The sequence below is a fragment of the Notamacropus eugenii genome, chromosome 2, assembly GCF_028372415.1.
Source record: "Notamacropus eugenii isolate mMacEug1 chromosome 2, mMacEug1.pri_v2, whole genome shotgun sequence".
NCBI classification, from domain to species: domain Eukaryota; kingdom Metazoa; phylum Chordata; class Mammalia; order Diprotodontia; family Macropodidae; genus Notamacropus; species Notamacropus eugenii.
Window position 1 is genome coordinate 238377556 of NC_092873.1, and position 12781 is coordinate 238390336.

General features: G+C 34.7%; 1 protein-coding gene across 15 annotated transcripts in view; it reads left to right on the forward strand.

Annotated features, from left to right (window-relative positions):
• ADGB (androglobin) overlaps positions 1–12220 on the forward strand; it is a 199920-nt gene extending 187700 nt beyond the window's left edge. For 14 of the 15 annotated variants that reach the window (XM_072643645.1, XM_072643646.1, XM_072643647.1 and 11 more), the window contains 4 exons: positions 991–1084; positions 4190–4283; positions 8555–8738; positions 11246–12220. In XM_072643645.1, coding sequence (XP_072499746.1) covers positions 991–1084; positions 4190–4283; positions 8555–8738; positions 11246–11431 — 558 coding nt within the window. In that variant the 3' untranslated portion in view covers positions 11432–12220. The remainder of the gene's footprint in view (positions 1–990; positions 1085–4189; positions 4284–8554; positions 8739–11245) is intronic. The other variant, XM_072643655.1, reaches the window with a different exon arrangement.
• The last annotated feature ends 561 nt before the right edge of the window (positions 12221–12781 follow it).

Sequence of the window (12781 nt, forward strand, 5' to 3'; positions counted from 1 at the left end):
CTCTTGAGGATCCTTTTGGGGCTTAAACAGTAGTCTTTCTCCCAAAGACTGGAAGTTTATTTTCATTTACAAACCCTGGTTGTGCCCATTCCTCAGTTCACTTTTCCAAAAAAAGGAAGCATGAACATATACTTGTACATACGTAAGGGAACCTTACAAACTCATAAACACATGCACACTCAGTCTCTCTTATAGTCTTCCTCCCCCTCAGAGTTTACAAAATTCTTTGCACTTCTCTTATGCACTTATCATGTTTTCTGTTATTATTTGTGTATGTGTTCCAGCCCCCTCCTATCATGTAAAGCTCTACAACAACAGGGATTATATATTATTTAAATTTTTTATCCACTTCAGAGACTAATATAGTTCTGTTAATAGAGTAGGTACTCTGTTGGTGATAATAAATTTAAATGACAGTAGGTTGATGGAGTATATATGTTTGAAATGTGATACTATAGGACTAATTGATAAGCATATTTGATGGCTAATATATTTAATCCTTATAGTTTAGTCATTCAAATTTAGAACTAATTTATGTGTATATGTGCTATATAATGACACTAATTTCAATAGATAATACATTCAGTAACAATTTATTAAGCACCTATTTGATATGAAACACTTTACTAGGCACTGGGAGAGGTATAATGACAATTTAGACAAAAGGTACTATCCTCATGAAACTTATAGTCTAGTAAGTTAAAATTATAATACCATGTTATTATATTATTTAATAATAATAGCCTGTTTAGAAATATGCTCTCTAAGTGTATGCATTTATTAGAGTTACTTATTTGTTGGTTCCATGTGTGTATGAAAAGCAATAAATGCTCAGTATTTTAGTGTGTTTGGTCACTTGCTAACCTCAGTTTGCAAAGGCATAGCTAAAATAATTTTGCTAATTTCCTTTTTTTCTTAGAGGCTTTATAAAGGTGATTACTCTATAGTCATCATTTTCAAAGATGTTGTCTGCTATCATTTTTTCTCCAGGCTACTCAAGCTCGCTTACATTTTATCAACAAATTCGCCAAGAAGTCTGAGGCTGAGGCAGAGCCTGAAGACGTAACTAAGATCCTGGAAGAAGGTACTGAACTTTATTCATGGACTAAATGAGTCTTACCATTCACAAGTATTGTTGGTGCACTTTCCAGGATAGTTTCAATGGAGATAGAAGAGGGGGAGGGACAAAGAGAGAAAGAGGAGAGAGAGAGAAGAGAGACAGAGAGAGAGAAAGTAAGAGATTTCTCAGCCATAAAGGAAATACTGTAGATCTCTCATGCTCCAAGATTTTTAGAGAGTAGAGCGACTCCATGACACCACCAGTGTAGATTTGATCAGAGAGTATTTACATTCTAAATACCTCCCTCCACACTTCTTATATTTTCAGGAGGAATATTAAAGTCTAGCTGTTGTGACTGTTTTAAAAATGTTTACTCTATCTTTTTCTGCCATGGAGGTTAAAAATCACCTTTGTTTGAGGTGGTGAATAATAGCTTTGGTTGTATAAAGTTAAATTTGTCCATGTGGGGGCAGCCAAGTAGAACAGTGGATAGAGTGCTAAGCCTGGAGGCAGTAAGACTCCTGAGTTCAGATCTGGCCTCAGATACCTACTAGTTATGTGACCTTGGGCAAATCACTTAGCTATGCCTCATCTGTAAAATGAGCTGGAGAAAGAAATGGCAAGCCACTCCAATATCTTTGCCAAGAAAACCCCAGATGGGGTCACGGATAGTCATACATGATTGAAAAATGACTGGATGACAGCTGTGGATGTGCATTTTAATACTAGAAAATGTCAGAAGCTGATCCAAAATTGGTAAATATACGATTCAGTCATTGTTACTTTGGGAAGTATTATTTTATATTGCTGTTGTAGGTTCTTAGCATCAAGAAATACTTTTTTCTATAACATAAGTGGAGTATGAGTAATTACTATGTAAATAGACTCCCATATTGAACTCTTTTCCAAATCTGAGATGCTCTGAATCTGTTATTCCTGATACCTCCAGTTTTGAAGACAATTGTTATCCTCTACGAGAGCTAGGTAGTGCATTGGATAGAGAGCACTAGACTTGGAGTCAGGAAGACTGGAGTTCTAATCCAGCCTCAGACACTCACTAGCTGTGTGACCCTGGGCAAGTCACTTGACCTTTGTTTGCCTTGATCCACTGGAGAAGGAAATGGCAAACCACTCCAGTATCTCTGCTAAGAAAACTCCGTGGACAGTATTGGGTTCACAGAGTCACAAAGGGTCAGACATGACTGATCAACAGAATCATCTTTCTATGTCTTTTTTGTCTGTGTCTTCTTTTCTCCAATCTAAATACCCCTAGTTATTATCCAACCTTAATTTGCTTCAATTCATCCTTAAATGGCAGTCTCTAGTATTCACAACATCCTAGTGACTTGTTTCAGGATGTTGTTATGGTCTGCATTTAGGTTCACAGTGTTTTCTTTATTATCATCCTGATAATAATGATCTTGTCTGCAAGGAGAGGGATTATTTTCTTTCAATAGCTATTAGCTCTAGCTCCCATTCTATAACATTCTCCTTTTTAAAATTTTTATTTTCAGTTCTAAATTTTCTCCCTCCCTTCAGTCCTTTCTCCACACTTGAGAAGACAAGCAATGTGAAACCCATTATACACAGGAAGTCATGCAAGAAATACTTCTGTATTAGCCATGTTGGATCAAATAAGGGATAAGACGACTTCTTGAGGTGGATGGAACAATAATTACAATTGATGAGACAAGGTGGAACTGCTCAATTCTTATTGTACTTCACTTTTTGTCCACCAAGGAGAATTGACATACCAGTCAGACAACTCATTATTTTAAACAACTACCCAAAATAATAATGAAATTCATTTGGAATGAAGGTTTAGAATCTCAAGAGCAATAATGAAGAAAAATGACATAAAGGAGACAAAACATTCTAGAATTCAAACTGTGGTATGAAGGAGTCATCAAAATGATTTGATTGTGTTTAGAACATACAAAAAAAGAGATCAGTGGGATTGATTAGCTAGACAAGAGCCAGTTGAGCCCTATATTCTAAATATTTCAGTCTCTTAAGTTTAAGAACATTCATTTGTGGCAGTCCATTGAAAGTGATGCTAAGTAACATGACCTTGAGCATGTCACTAAACTCTAGGCCTCAATTTTCTCATATGTAAAATGAAATGGTTGGATTAGATAACTTCTAATGCCCCTTCCAAGTCTAAATTTATGATCCTATGAATCCACTGCTTATACTGTGGGACACTCTAGAATCTCATCTCCCATTCATAGTCTCTGTAAATAAAAATATTTCCTCTATTTACCTTATGACTCCCCTAAAAGTATGCTTTTGAGATACCAAAGCCTCTTTTCTATCCAGTCCAGCTAGTAGCATGATTATGTATCTCCCCCACTCCCATGCCTTTCTCCCCATTACTTTGTTTAAAGTGATTTTAAAAAATCACTTCTAAGTAACTCCATTCCTAAAAATCTTAATTCATGAGGGAGATCATGTGATGTAGTTGAAAGAGCTCTAGGGGACTTTGATCAAAGGTAGGTCCCTCTACTAAAAACCTACATATCCCGAGTTTAGCCATATCATTTCCCTAGACCCAGGTTCTCCTATTTGGTTGTCCTTTGGATTCTTCTCTCCTAACTGAGAATGTGTTAAGCACCCAGTCCCTTCCTCACCTAATTATTAGCAAATGTTGTTTATTTCTTGAATATGGTCCTGTGGGTACTGTGTGAGGCTATGAAGTATAAAATTGTTAGCATGAGTCAATTTCTTTTCTATCTCCCAGCCCCACAAGTATGTATCTTCCCAACTCAGTCAGTGTTTTCTTTGAGGGCACTTACTAATAACTATAAGACCTTTCATTTAGCAGGAATTCAATAAATATTTGTTTTGTTAATTAAATTCTCTAAGCTAAAGTAGGACAGTTTTTTTGATGTCTGTTGTTTAGCTGTAGAGTAAAATGACAGAAGCTGGAAGTTAAACACAAAGTAAGATTTTCTTTTAAATAAAACCATTATCAGGTAAGGCAAGATAAATCAATGATAAAGGAAAAAAGGAAGTATATGCATTTTGAAATGAGGGTGATATAAAAACAAATGATATCAATACAACCTTTAAAGTTAAAAATTATTTTATGTATTTTTATTATAAATGGAATGACTTCCGAAAAAACAGGAAGACCCCCTGGTGTTGAAGCCATGACTCCTTACACAACAGTACCAGCTGTGAAGAAAGAATTAGAACCTTTGGACCTTACTCCATATTTCCAGTAAGTTGTAGTAAATATGAATAAATGTGGAATTCTGTATTCTTGGAGCTGAAATTACAGTGCTGATTCTGTAGCAATGATGAATTAGAAGTAAATATCCATTATATTTTTATAGTATGAATCAGATGTGAATCTTGAGTTGTATATAAGCTGGCATTTTTATTTCAATGAGGCTTTATCAGTTGTATTTGATCCTCAATATGGGATTCTTTTGTGGCTCTGCCCTTTCCTGTTTATGTCTTGGTGAGCCCGTAAGATCCTACGAGTTCTGCAGGCATTTGTATGCAGATAACTCCATAACTTATAGTTAGCTTTCATTTTTCTTCCTGTGTTCCACTCTAACATTTCCAACTGCCTGTTGCGTACTCCTACCTCAATGACTCATTGAAGTATCAAACTTTACATACTAAAAATAGAACTTATTATTTATAGCATTTTAGATACTCTTTTTTTAAAATCTTAGAGTTAGAAGGGTCATTTATTTAGTCCAGTCCATAGACCCCCCTAAAACCTACAGAATCATGGAATTTGAGAAATCAAGGGAACTTCAGCAGTCATCTAGCCCAATATATATCCCCTCCCCCAAATCCCCAAAGTAGTCACCTAGCCTCTGATTGATACTGAAGGACCTGTAAGGAATAAGAACCCATAACTTCTCTAAACAGTCCTTTCTATTTTTAGCAAGGATTTTTTCTTTGACATCAAACCTAAATTTTTTCCCTTTGCAACTTTCATTCATTGCTCCTGGATCTATCCTCTGGGTCCAAACAGAACAGATCTAATCTTTCTTTGAGAGCTTTTCAGATTCATGAGGAGGAGTCTTTTTTTCTTTAAGGAAAACACTAATCTTCTACCCCATTCCATCAACCTCTCCCCATATCACATGGAATTAAGACTTTTCACCTTTTTGGATGCCTTCAGGATGCCCTTTAACTTATCAATGTCCTTCTTAAATTGTGATGTCCAATTTTGGTTTTGTATTTGTATTCTAGATGAGGTCTCATGAGACTATTACTTCCTTATACCTAAAAACTTTGCCTTTCTTCCTTCAGCTGAAGATCACATTTCCTGCTGCTATATCATACTACTAATGCATATTAAGTTTGAGGTACACTAAGATCTCTAAATTTTTTTTCAGATGAACATTTTTTCAGATTTTTTCATGCCTCTTCCATCTTTCACTTGTAGTATTCCATTTCTTTTTTTTGCACCCAAAAGTAAGACTTTCTACTCTATTAAATTTAATCATTAGTTTTAGCTCAGTATTCTACCCTGTCACTATCTTTTAGGATTTTGGCTCTACCATCTTGTATGTTAGCCATCCTTCCAGCTTTGTACAATCTGTACATTTGAAGAACATGTCATGCATAAGAGAAAAATGTGGTAAAATAGATAGAATTTTGGACTTGGGGCCAGGAAGAGCCAGGTTTGAATCCTCCATCAGACACTTATTACCTGTACAATCTTGAGCAAGTCATGTAACCACTGTAAGCATTAATTTCCTCATCTACAAAATGATTTGAAGATCTCTATGGCCCCTCCATCTCTAAATCTATAACCCTGTGATTGTATGCCTTTATCCAAGTCATTGTTAAAAAAAATTAAACAGACCAAGGTGAAACACTAGACCATGTATCTATTGAACCATTAACGACTATTCTTTGAGGCCACCCAACCAGTTCTGAATTTATCTATTATATAATTTAATTTATCTATCTCCATTTTCCCCATGATATGAAATACTTATCAAAAGCCTTTTTTTCCTAAAATTCAGATAAATTATTTCTATGGCATTCTCCTTCTTTACCAGTTTAATAACCTTTTTAAAAATGAAGTAAAGTTAATCTGGCATAAACTGCTCTAGATGAAGCCATGCTAGCTTTTTCATAATCACTGTTTCCCTTTTTCAGATGTTCACTAACCATATCTTTTATGGTTAAGTATGATTCTCAGGAATTGAAATCAAGCTCACTGGCTTGTTTGTGGACTACCCACCATCCCTTTTTTAAAGACTGACATCTTTCTCCAGCCTTATGGTACCTCTCATTTGCTATAATGTTGCAAGTACTCCTGACAGTGGCTCAGTTGTTTGAGTATCTGAGGATGTATTTCATCTGGACCACTTGATTTGGTTTCATCAGGGGTAAATAAGGATGTCCTCTTAGGTGTTGACTTACTGTTAATCATTTTTGTTCTGCTATAGTAAAGGTTATTCTCTTCTCACAAATAGTCTTCCCACTTTTGCTAGAAGGCCTGCACAGAGGCAGAACTCACTATTCTCAAGGTAGTTTATTTGACTTTTGGGAAGGGAACAAACACTTATTAAACACCTGCTTTGTGCCAGGCCCTGTGCTAAATGCTTTACACACATTATCTCATTTGATACAACAAACCGGTAAAAGAGGTCCTATTTTTATCCCTATTTTATTGTGGAGGAAACTGAGACATAAAGAGAGGTGATAAGTGATTTGCCCAGGATCATATAGCTAACAAGTGTCTGAGGCCAGATGTGAGCCTTTGTCTTTCTGATAGCTCAAGTCATTAGGAAGTTATTACTTTCAGCCTAAATTGCTTCTAAATTTCAGTTCGTTATTTCTAGTTGTTAGTTCTGGGCTAAGCAGAATAAATCTAATGTTGCATTCACTGAAGAATACTTTGAAGGACTAGGCTACATTCCATTAATGCAGTATTTGCACCTACTAGAGATAACAGATTAAAACTATTTATTTCCAAGTAAAATTGTAACATGTACTTGTAATTATTTACATTTAAAGTGTATTTGTACAGATAGCAGAAAATGTCTTTTGTTAATTGGCCTGCTTGACATGCGTGCTCCTTGAATGTGGTTGTCATGTGCCTCCTAAGTCTTCTCAAGTTAAACACCTCTTTTTCCTTCAAATGATGCACATGTGACATGACCTCTAGGCCTTTCAGTAGTTCATTTGTCATCCTCTTCTCTAAACATGTTCCTCCCCCAGACTTTTCTATTTCTAATGAGGACCCTCACCCAGGTACATCATCTCAGACTCTTTCTTGACTATTCTCTCTTCTGCTGTCCCCTATATCTAATTAGTTTTCAAGTCTTATCCATTCCTTTCTCTTCACTCATTGCCACTACCTTCAGGTAAAGAGAGGTTAGGTGATTTGTCCAGGGTCACACAGCTACTAAGAGTCTGAGGCCAGATGAGCTCAGGTTTTCCTGATAGCCAGAACCTCTCACTTGGCTTTCAGTTTTCAGTTTCTTCTCTCTCCACTCCTTCTTGAATATAACTACTAAAATAATATGCATAAGGGATAGGTTTGACCACATTACTCATGCTCAAAAATCGTCATTGGCTTCCACTTGCCTCTAAGATTAAAAAAGAAACTCATCACATTACCATTTAAAATTGCCCACAACTCAGCTCCAACTTACATTTACAGATTGATTTCATATTACTCCCTTTCATGTATTCATCATTCCAACCAAACTGGCCTGCCAGTTGTTTCCGAGATTCAGCATTTTATATCTGTGATGTCATAGAAAACTATCCCTCGTGCCTGGAAGGCACTCCCTTTTCTTCTCCATGTCTTAGAACCTTCAGTTTCCTTCAAAGCTCATTTCAGGCATTATTACCTGAATATTCCCTTAACATCCCAGTATTTAAATGTTCTCTCCTTTCTTAACTTAAATTTGTTTTTAGTTATCTGTATCTGTATTGTTCCTCTCAGTGGAATGGAAACTCTTTGAGGGTAAACCCAGTTTCATTTTTCTCCTACTGTCTAATGCTTAGCATAATACCTTTCATATTGTGGGTTGTTAATAAATGTTTATTGAACAAAGTTGACATTTTTGACATCTTCAAATAAATTTTAAGTTTGATGACTGGGGCAAATAGAGCTATAGAGTATTCACACTATGTCTCCTGTGCTTAAGTAGATTTATGATTATTTGAAGTTTAGCCAATAAGGATAATCTTTCCTAGAAACCAAAACACATTTCACAATCACTTTATGCAAACAACTGTTTGCATAAAAAAAATAGATCAGGTTGCCCCAAAAGAATGACAACAGCAAAAATGAATGACAGTAAAAATTTCCTATATGGTTTAGTACTCTTTGCTTCTTTAAATTTAGTATAAGTTTCTGTATTATCAGTATGACCACAAGAGACTAAAATAATGGTGAACATTGTCTGAAGACCTTTGTGATGTTTTGCCATAACTAGAAGAAAAAAGTTTAAAGCTAAGTTCCGAAATGAGTTAAATATCTCTTTTGATGTTCATCCCAAGACAAACAATTGATGAGCCCGTATTATACAATGAGATTTTGGCCCAGCAACAAGAAATGCAGAAGGCAGAAGAAGTTCATCAGTTTCGCCAATATCGGGAAAGAATACTTAACAAAAGAGATCTTGAATATGCAGCACGGAAGAAGCTAAAGGCAAAAGTTTTGGATACCTATGGAGAGATCCGTGTAAGTAAGAGCATGTAAATATATGTCACTCTTGACAAACTTTTTTAATTTTTTTAAAAAATTTGACATCTTATATGTTAAGTTGTCCATCAATGTGATTAGCAAGTTAATGGCAATTTGCACCTGATCCTTTTTGGAATAATATTCTATCCTTTTCCACCACATGAGATAACATCTTTTTTTTATATTCATGAGATGTACTGCTCCCCACAAATGATTTTTTTTATTGTGAGAACCTAACCTGGAGCCATTGTGATACCCAACTTAAACTCTGTTTTTGATATGCCATCACCTGAATTTCACTTTTCTCCCTTGGTCATTATTATTCTTCAGATATTCAGATCACCCTTGCATTTCATATGTCAGGGAGAGCACATATTCATTTTCAGCTAGCATCAAAGGTAGATGATTTATGCCCTTAAATTAATAAACTTTGAGGAACATTTTAAAATCACTTAAGAAATTCATATGTTTTCTACCTCTGAGAGGGCTATAAAATGTTTTCAGAATTTTAATGTCCTCCTTGCATGAAGTATAGCTGCTCCAATAAAACCCTGCCAATGTCAAAATGAACTCTGTTCAATGTTATATTCCTGGAGCAAATACTTTGGGTATTTGTTATCATGTCTTAAATACAGTACTAGTAACACTGATTCACCTTCCTACTGTTACCCATTTCTTCTCGCTTTATAAAAAGTGGGGATTATCATAGCACATTACTCATTAAGGAGGATGTTATTCTTACCTCCATGGCCCTTCCATACTTTGTCAGCCATCTTCAAGAAGCATGAATTTTTAACAGATGATCATTTAATTTCTTTTCAAGTACAGAATATAAAGAAGTAATAAAGATAACTCTACCTCCTAACATCATTAATTGGCTAGAAGAAAACAGGTAAAATAATGTTGCAGAGGGCAGTTAGTTCCCTGGGAATAATATTATAAATAAATATTACCTCCCTTGATGATGATGATAATTTTCTTAATGCTTCGATGTTTGCAAGATGATTTCACATATGTATGCATACAAGGTGATTTTATATATATGCATATATGTGTATGTATAAAATCAGTTTTGTCATTTATAAAATGGGGATAATTAGAGCATCTTTCTCACAGGGTAGTTGAAAGGAGCAGGTGAGATGATGTATAACATAATATATACGTATATAATTTTATATTACTTATATAATAGAATACATTAATAATATATTGTCATATATAATATATATTATCTCACTTGATCTTGTCAATAATCCTGTGATGTAGCTGGCATAATTATCCCCATTTTACAGATGGTAAAACTAATTTTATATATTATATATGTTTCATGTAACATATACATTTATGTATGTTTGCACAATATATAAACTATATGTAAACATGTAATTGATCTTACATATAATAGGTAAATGTTATATTTTATATGTATGTGTGTATCTAAAATATTACTTGATCATTTCAATAATCCTGGGAGGTAGGTGCTGTAATTATTTCCATTTTACAGATGGCAAAACTGAGGCTGAATGAGGTTAAATGGCTGGTCCAAGATAGCACAGTTAGTAAGTGTCTTGGAGTCTTCCTGACTCCAAGTCTGCTATTCTATCCACTGTTCATAGTTTGACAGTGAGTTTGGTTATGTTGTCTTTCAAAGGTGGTTAGGCTGCCTTAGGGTTAGTGTGGCTATACAACTTTCTTTCTCAATCAGTCAGTAAACATTAATTAAACACAAAGAGTGCCCCATGTGCTGTGCTAATTGATCTGGATATGAAGAAAGGTAAAAAGGAATCCTTGCCTTTAAGGAATTCATAGTTCAATGGTAGTTGCTATTTACATATTATCCCAGGGCACACATGGTGGAGAAAAACTTATTTCATATTGTATCCCCACTTATTAAAATTTGTTATGTTGTTTGCTCTTCCTTGAGTTTGTATCAGGATAGCTCGAATATATAATTAAAGATCTATTAGAATTAGTTTTCTTGTAGAAGAAATCTTGTGCATTTATCAAGAGTTGTAGCACTTTATAGCTTCATATAAACACCAGTTACTTATACATGTACACTGAAGTATGTGAGACAGTGTGGCATAGTGGATACAGAGCTGGCCAAGACCACTGGTCAGGACCCGGAGAGTGGTCAGGACCACTTAGATTCCTCTGTTGCTCCTTACAAGTCTCTAAGACTGTAAATTGTAAATGTCTAGTCTGAATTGGTAGATGAAACCCCTCGCTGGGAACCTTCTACAATAATAAATCACATATTTGCTCAAGAAATACAAGCAAACAAAACTTATGTATGTAAAATTATTACTAGCACCTAAATTGGAAAAAAATCTTTTGGAAGAGTTAGGAAATTATAACTCCATAAGTAAGTATTATCCAAGCAAGACTCCATTTCTGATTTGAATTCATGTATCATAGTAAAAACGATAAATGGATTTGTTTTATGATGCCAAATTCACTGCTTTTTTGTTTCTTTTGTTTTGTTTGGGGGGGGGGGGGAACAGACATCTTTACAGGAGACCCGGGACATGGTTCTATTGCCCCGGGAACAATACAGGCAGAGGTTGTTGGAAGAGGAGCGCCAAAGGCTGGAGGCATTAGCAGCAGAAGAAGCAGCCCTTAAACAAGAGCAGGAGAAGAAAAGTCCTGACCATCAGAAAAAAAAAGGAAAAGGAGGGAAAAAAAAGTGATCATTGGAAGTCAGACATTTCCTTTATTCTGGAAAAGAAAACTTTTTAATGAACAATTGTTGTGTATATTTATGAGATAAAATAGTAGATGAATTAAAAGTATGGTTTTATAAGCATTATTGCATAATTCCCTAAGCATTTCTAGTTTTTATCCTAATTTGTTTCCCCCCCTAATTTTAGCCTTACATGTAAATGATGTTCTAATTTAAATTAAGCTATCCTTAAAATTATCTATATTACAAAAAAATTATCTCCCCCAATCTGAGATGTTTTTCTTTTTAGAAAAAAATCCTAGTCAGAACCAGGTACTGGAACATTTTCACCAACTATGAGGAACTAATTACTATTTTAAAAAAAAATCTAAACATCCCTATTTCACTTAAAGATATTTAAATTATTCAAGAAATTTCTACATGATGGAAATTTTTTCTTCCTCTTTAGTTTTTTTTTCATCTTGTCCAACTGTAGGACATTAAGGGGCTATATACAGACTTTGTCAAAAGTTATTTGAATGTGTATCCTTGCATGCAGACTTCCCTTTTTAAGTGTTTTAAATTAGTATTATTCTGACCTATTGTACATCTAAAAAATGTTCTGATAGGTCATTATTTCAGTGATCTCAAACATGTTCACCTATTATAGCTTCTCTCCAAGTCAATTCTCCTTGTTCTCTCAAATGTATTCAGGCTTCTTATTGATTTGCTAATGGACCTCTAAGGACAGATAATACTCCATGACAAGCTTATGTCTTATTCCAACATGGTAGACTATAAAAAAGTTGATTTTCTATTTTTTCTTTGTGTCTGTTTTTATTGTTGATAAAAAAATTCCTGTTTCTTCTGGGGATTATTTTGAAGCATTTATTGCTACACCATATGAATGATGTAGCTGGTACAAATATTTACATGAAACAGGTTTTCAACTACACAAATCTATTCCTTTGTTACATAATTACTTACAGGAAATAACTAAACTGTTCTTCTGTATTGAATACAGTCAATCAATAAACATTTATTAAGTGTTTATGACATAGCAGGTATTGAACTAGATAATGGGGTACTAAGAAAAAGCATGAAACGGTTCCTGCCCTCAAGGATCACGTGTTCTTTTGGGAGATAATACACACATACACGTATATGTATATACTGAAAAAATCCAACATGTTCACATTGGGTTAAATGTTTGGAGAGCTTAAGAAAAATGTCTCGGTTCCTGATTCAATCAAAAATTTGTCCTTTTTGTCCAACCAGTTTCAGAGAGTTGAATTACTTTATCACTAGCTTATTTTTTCATCTCTATGGCAAATAATGTCACAAAGATTTGAATGGCATGGGGACAAATTGGTGCTGC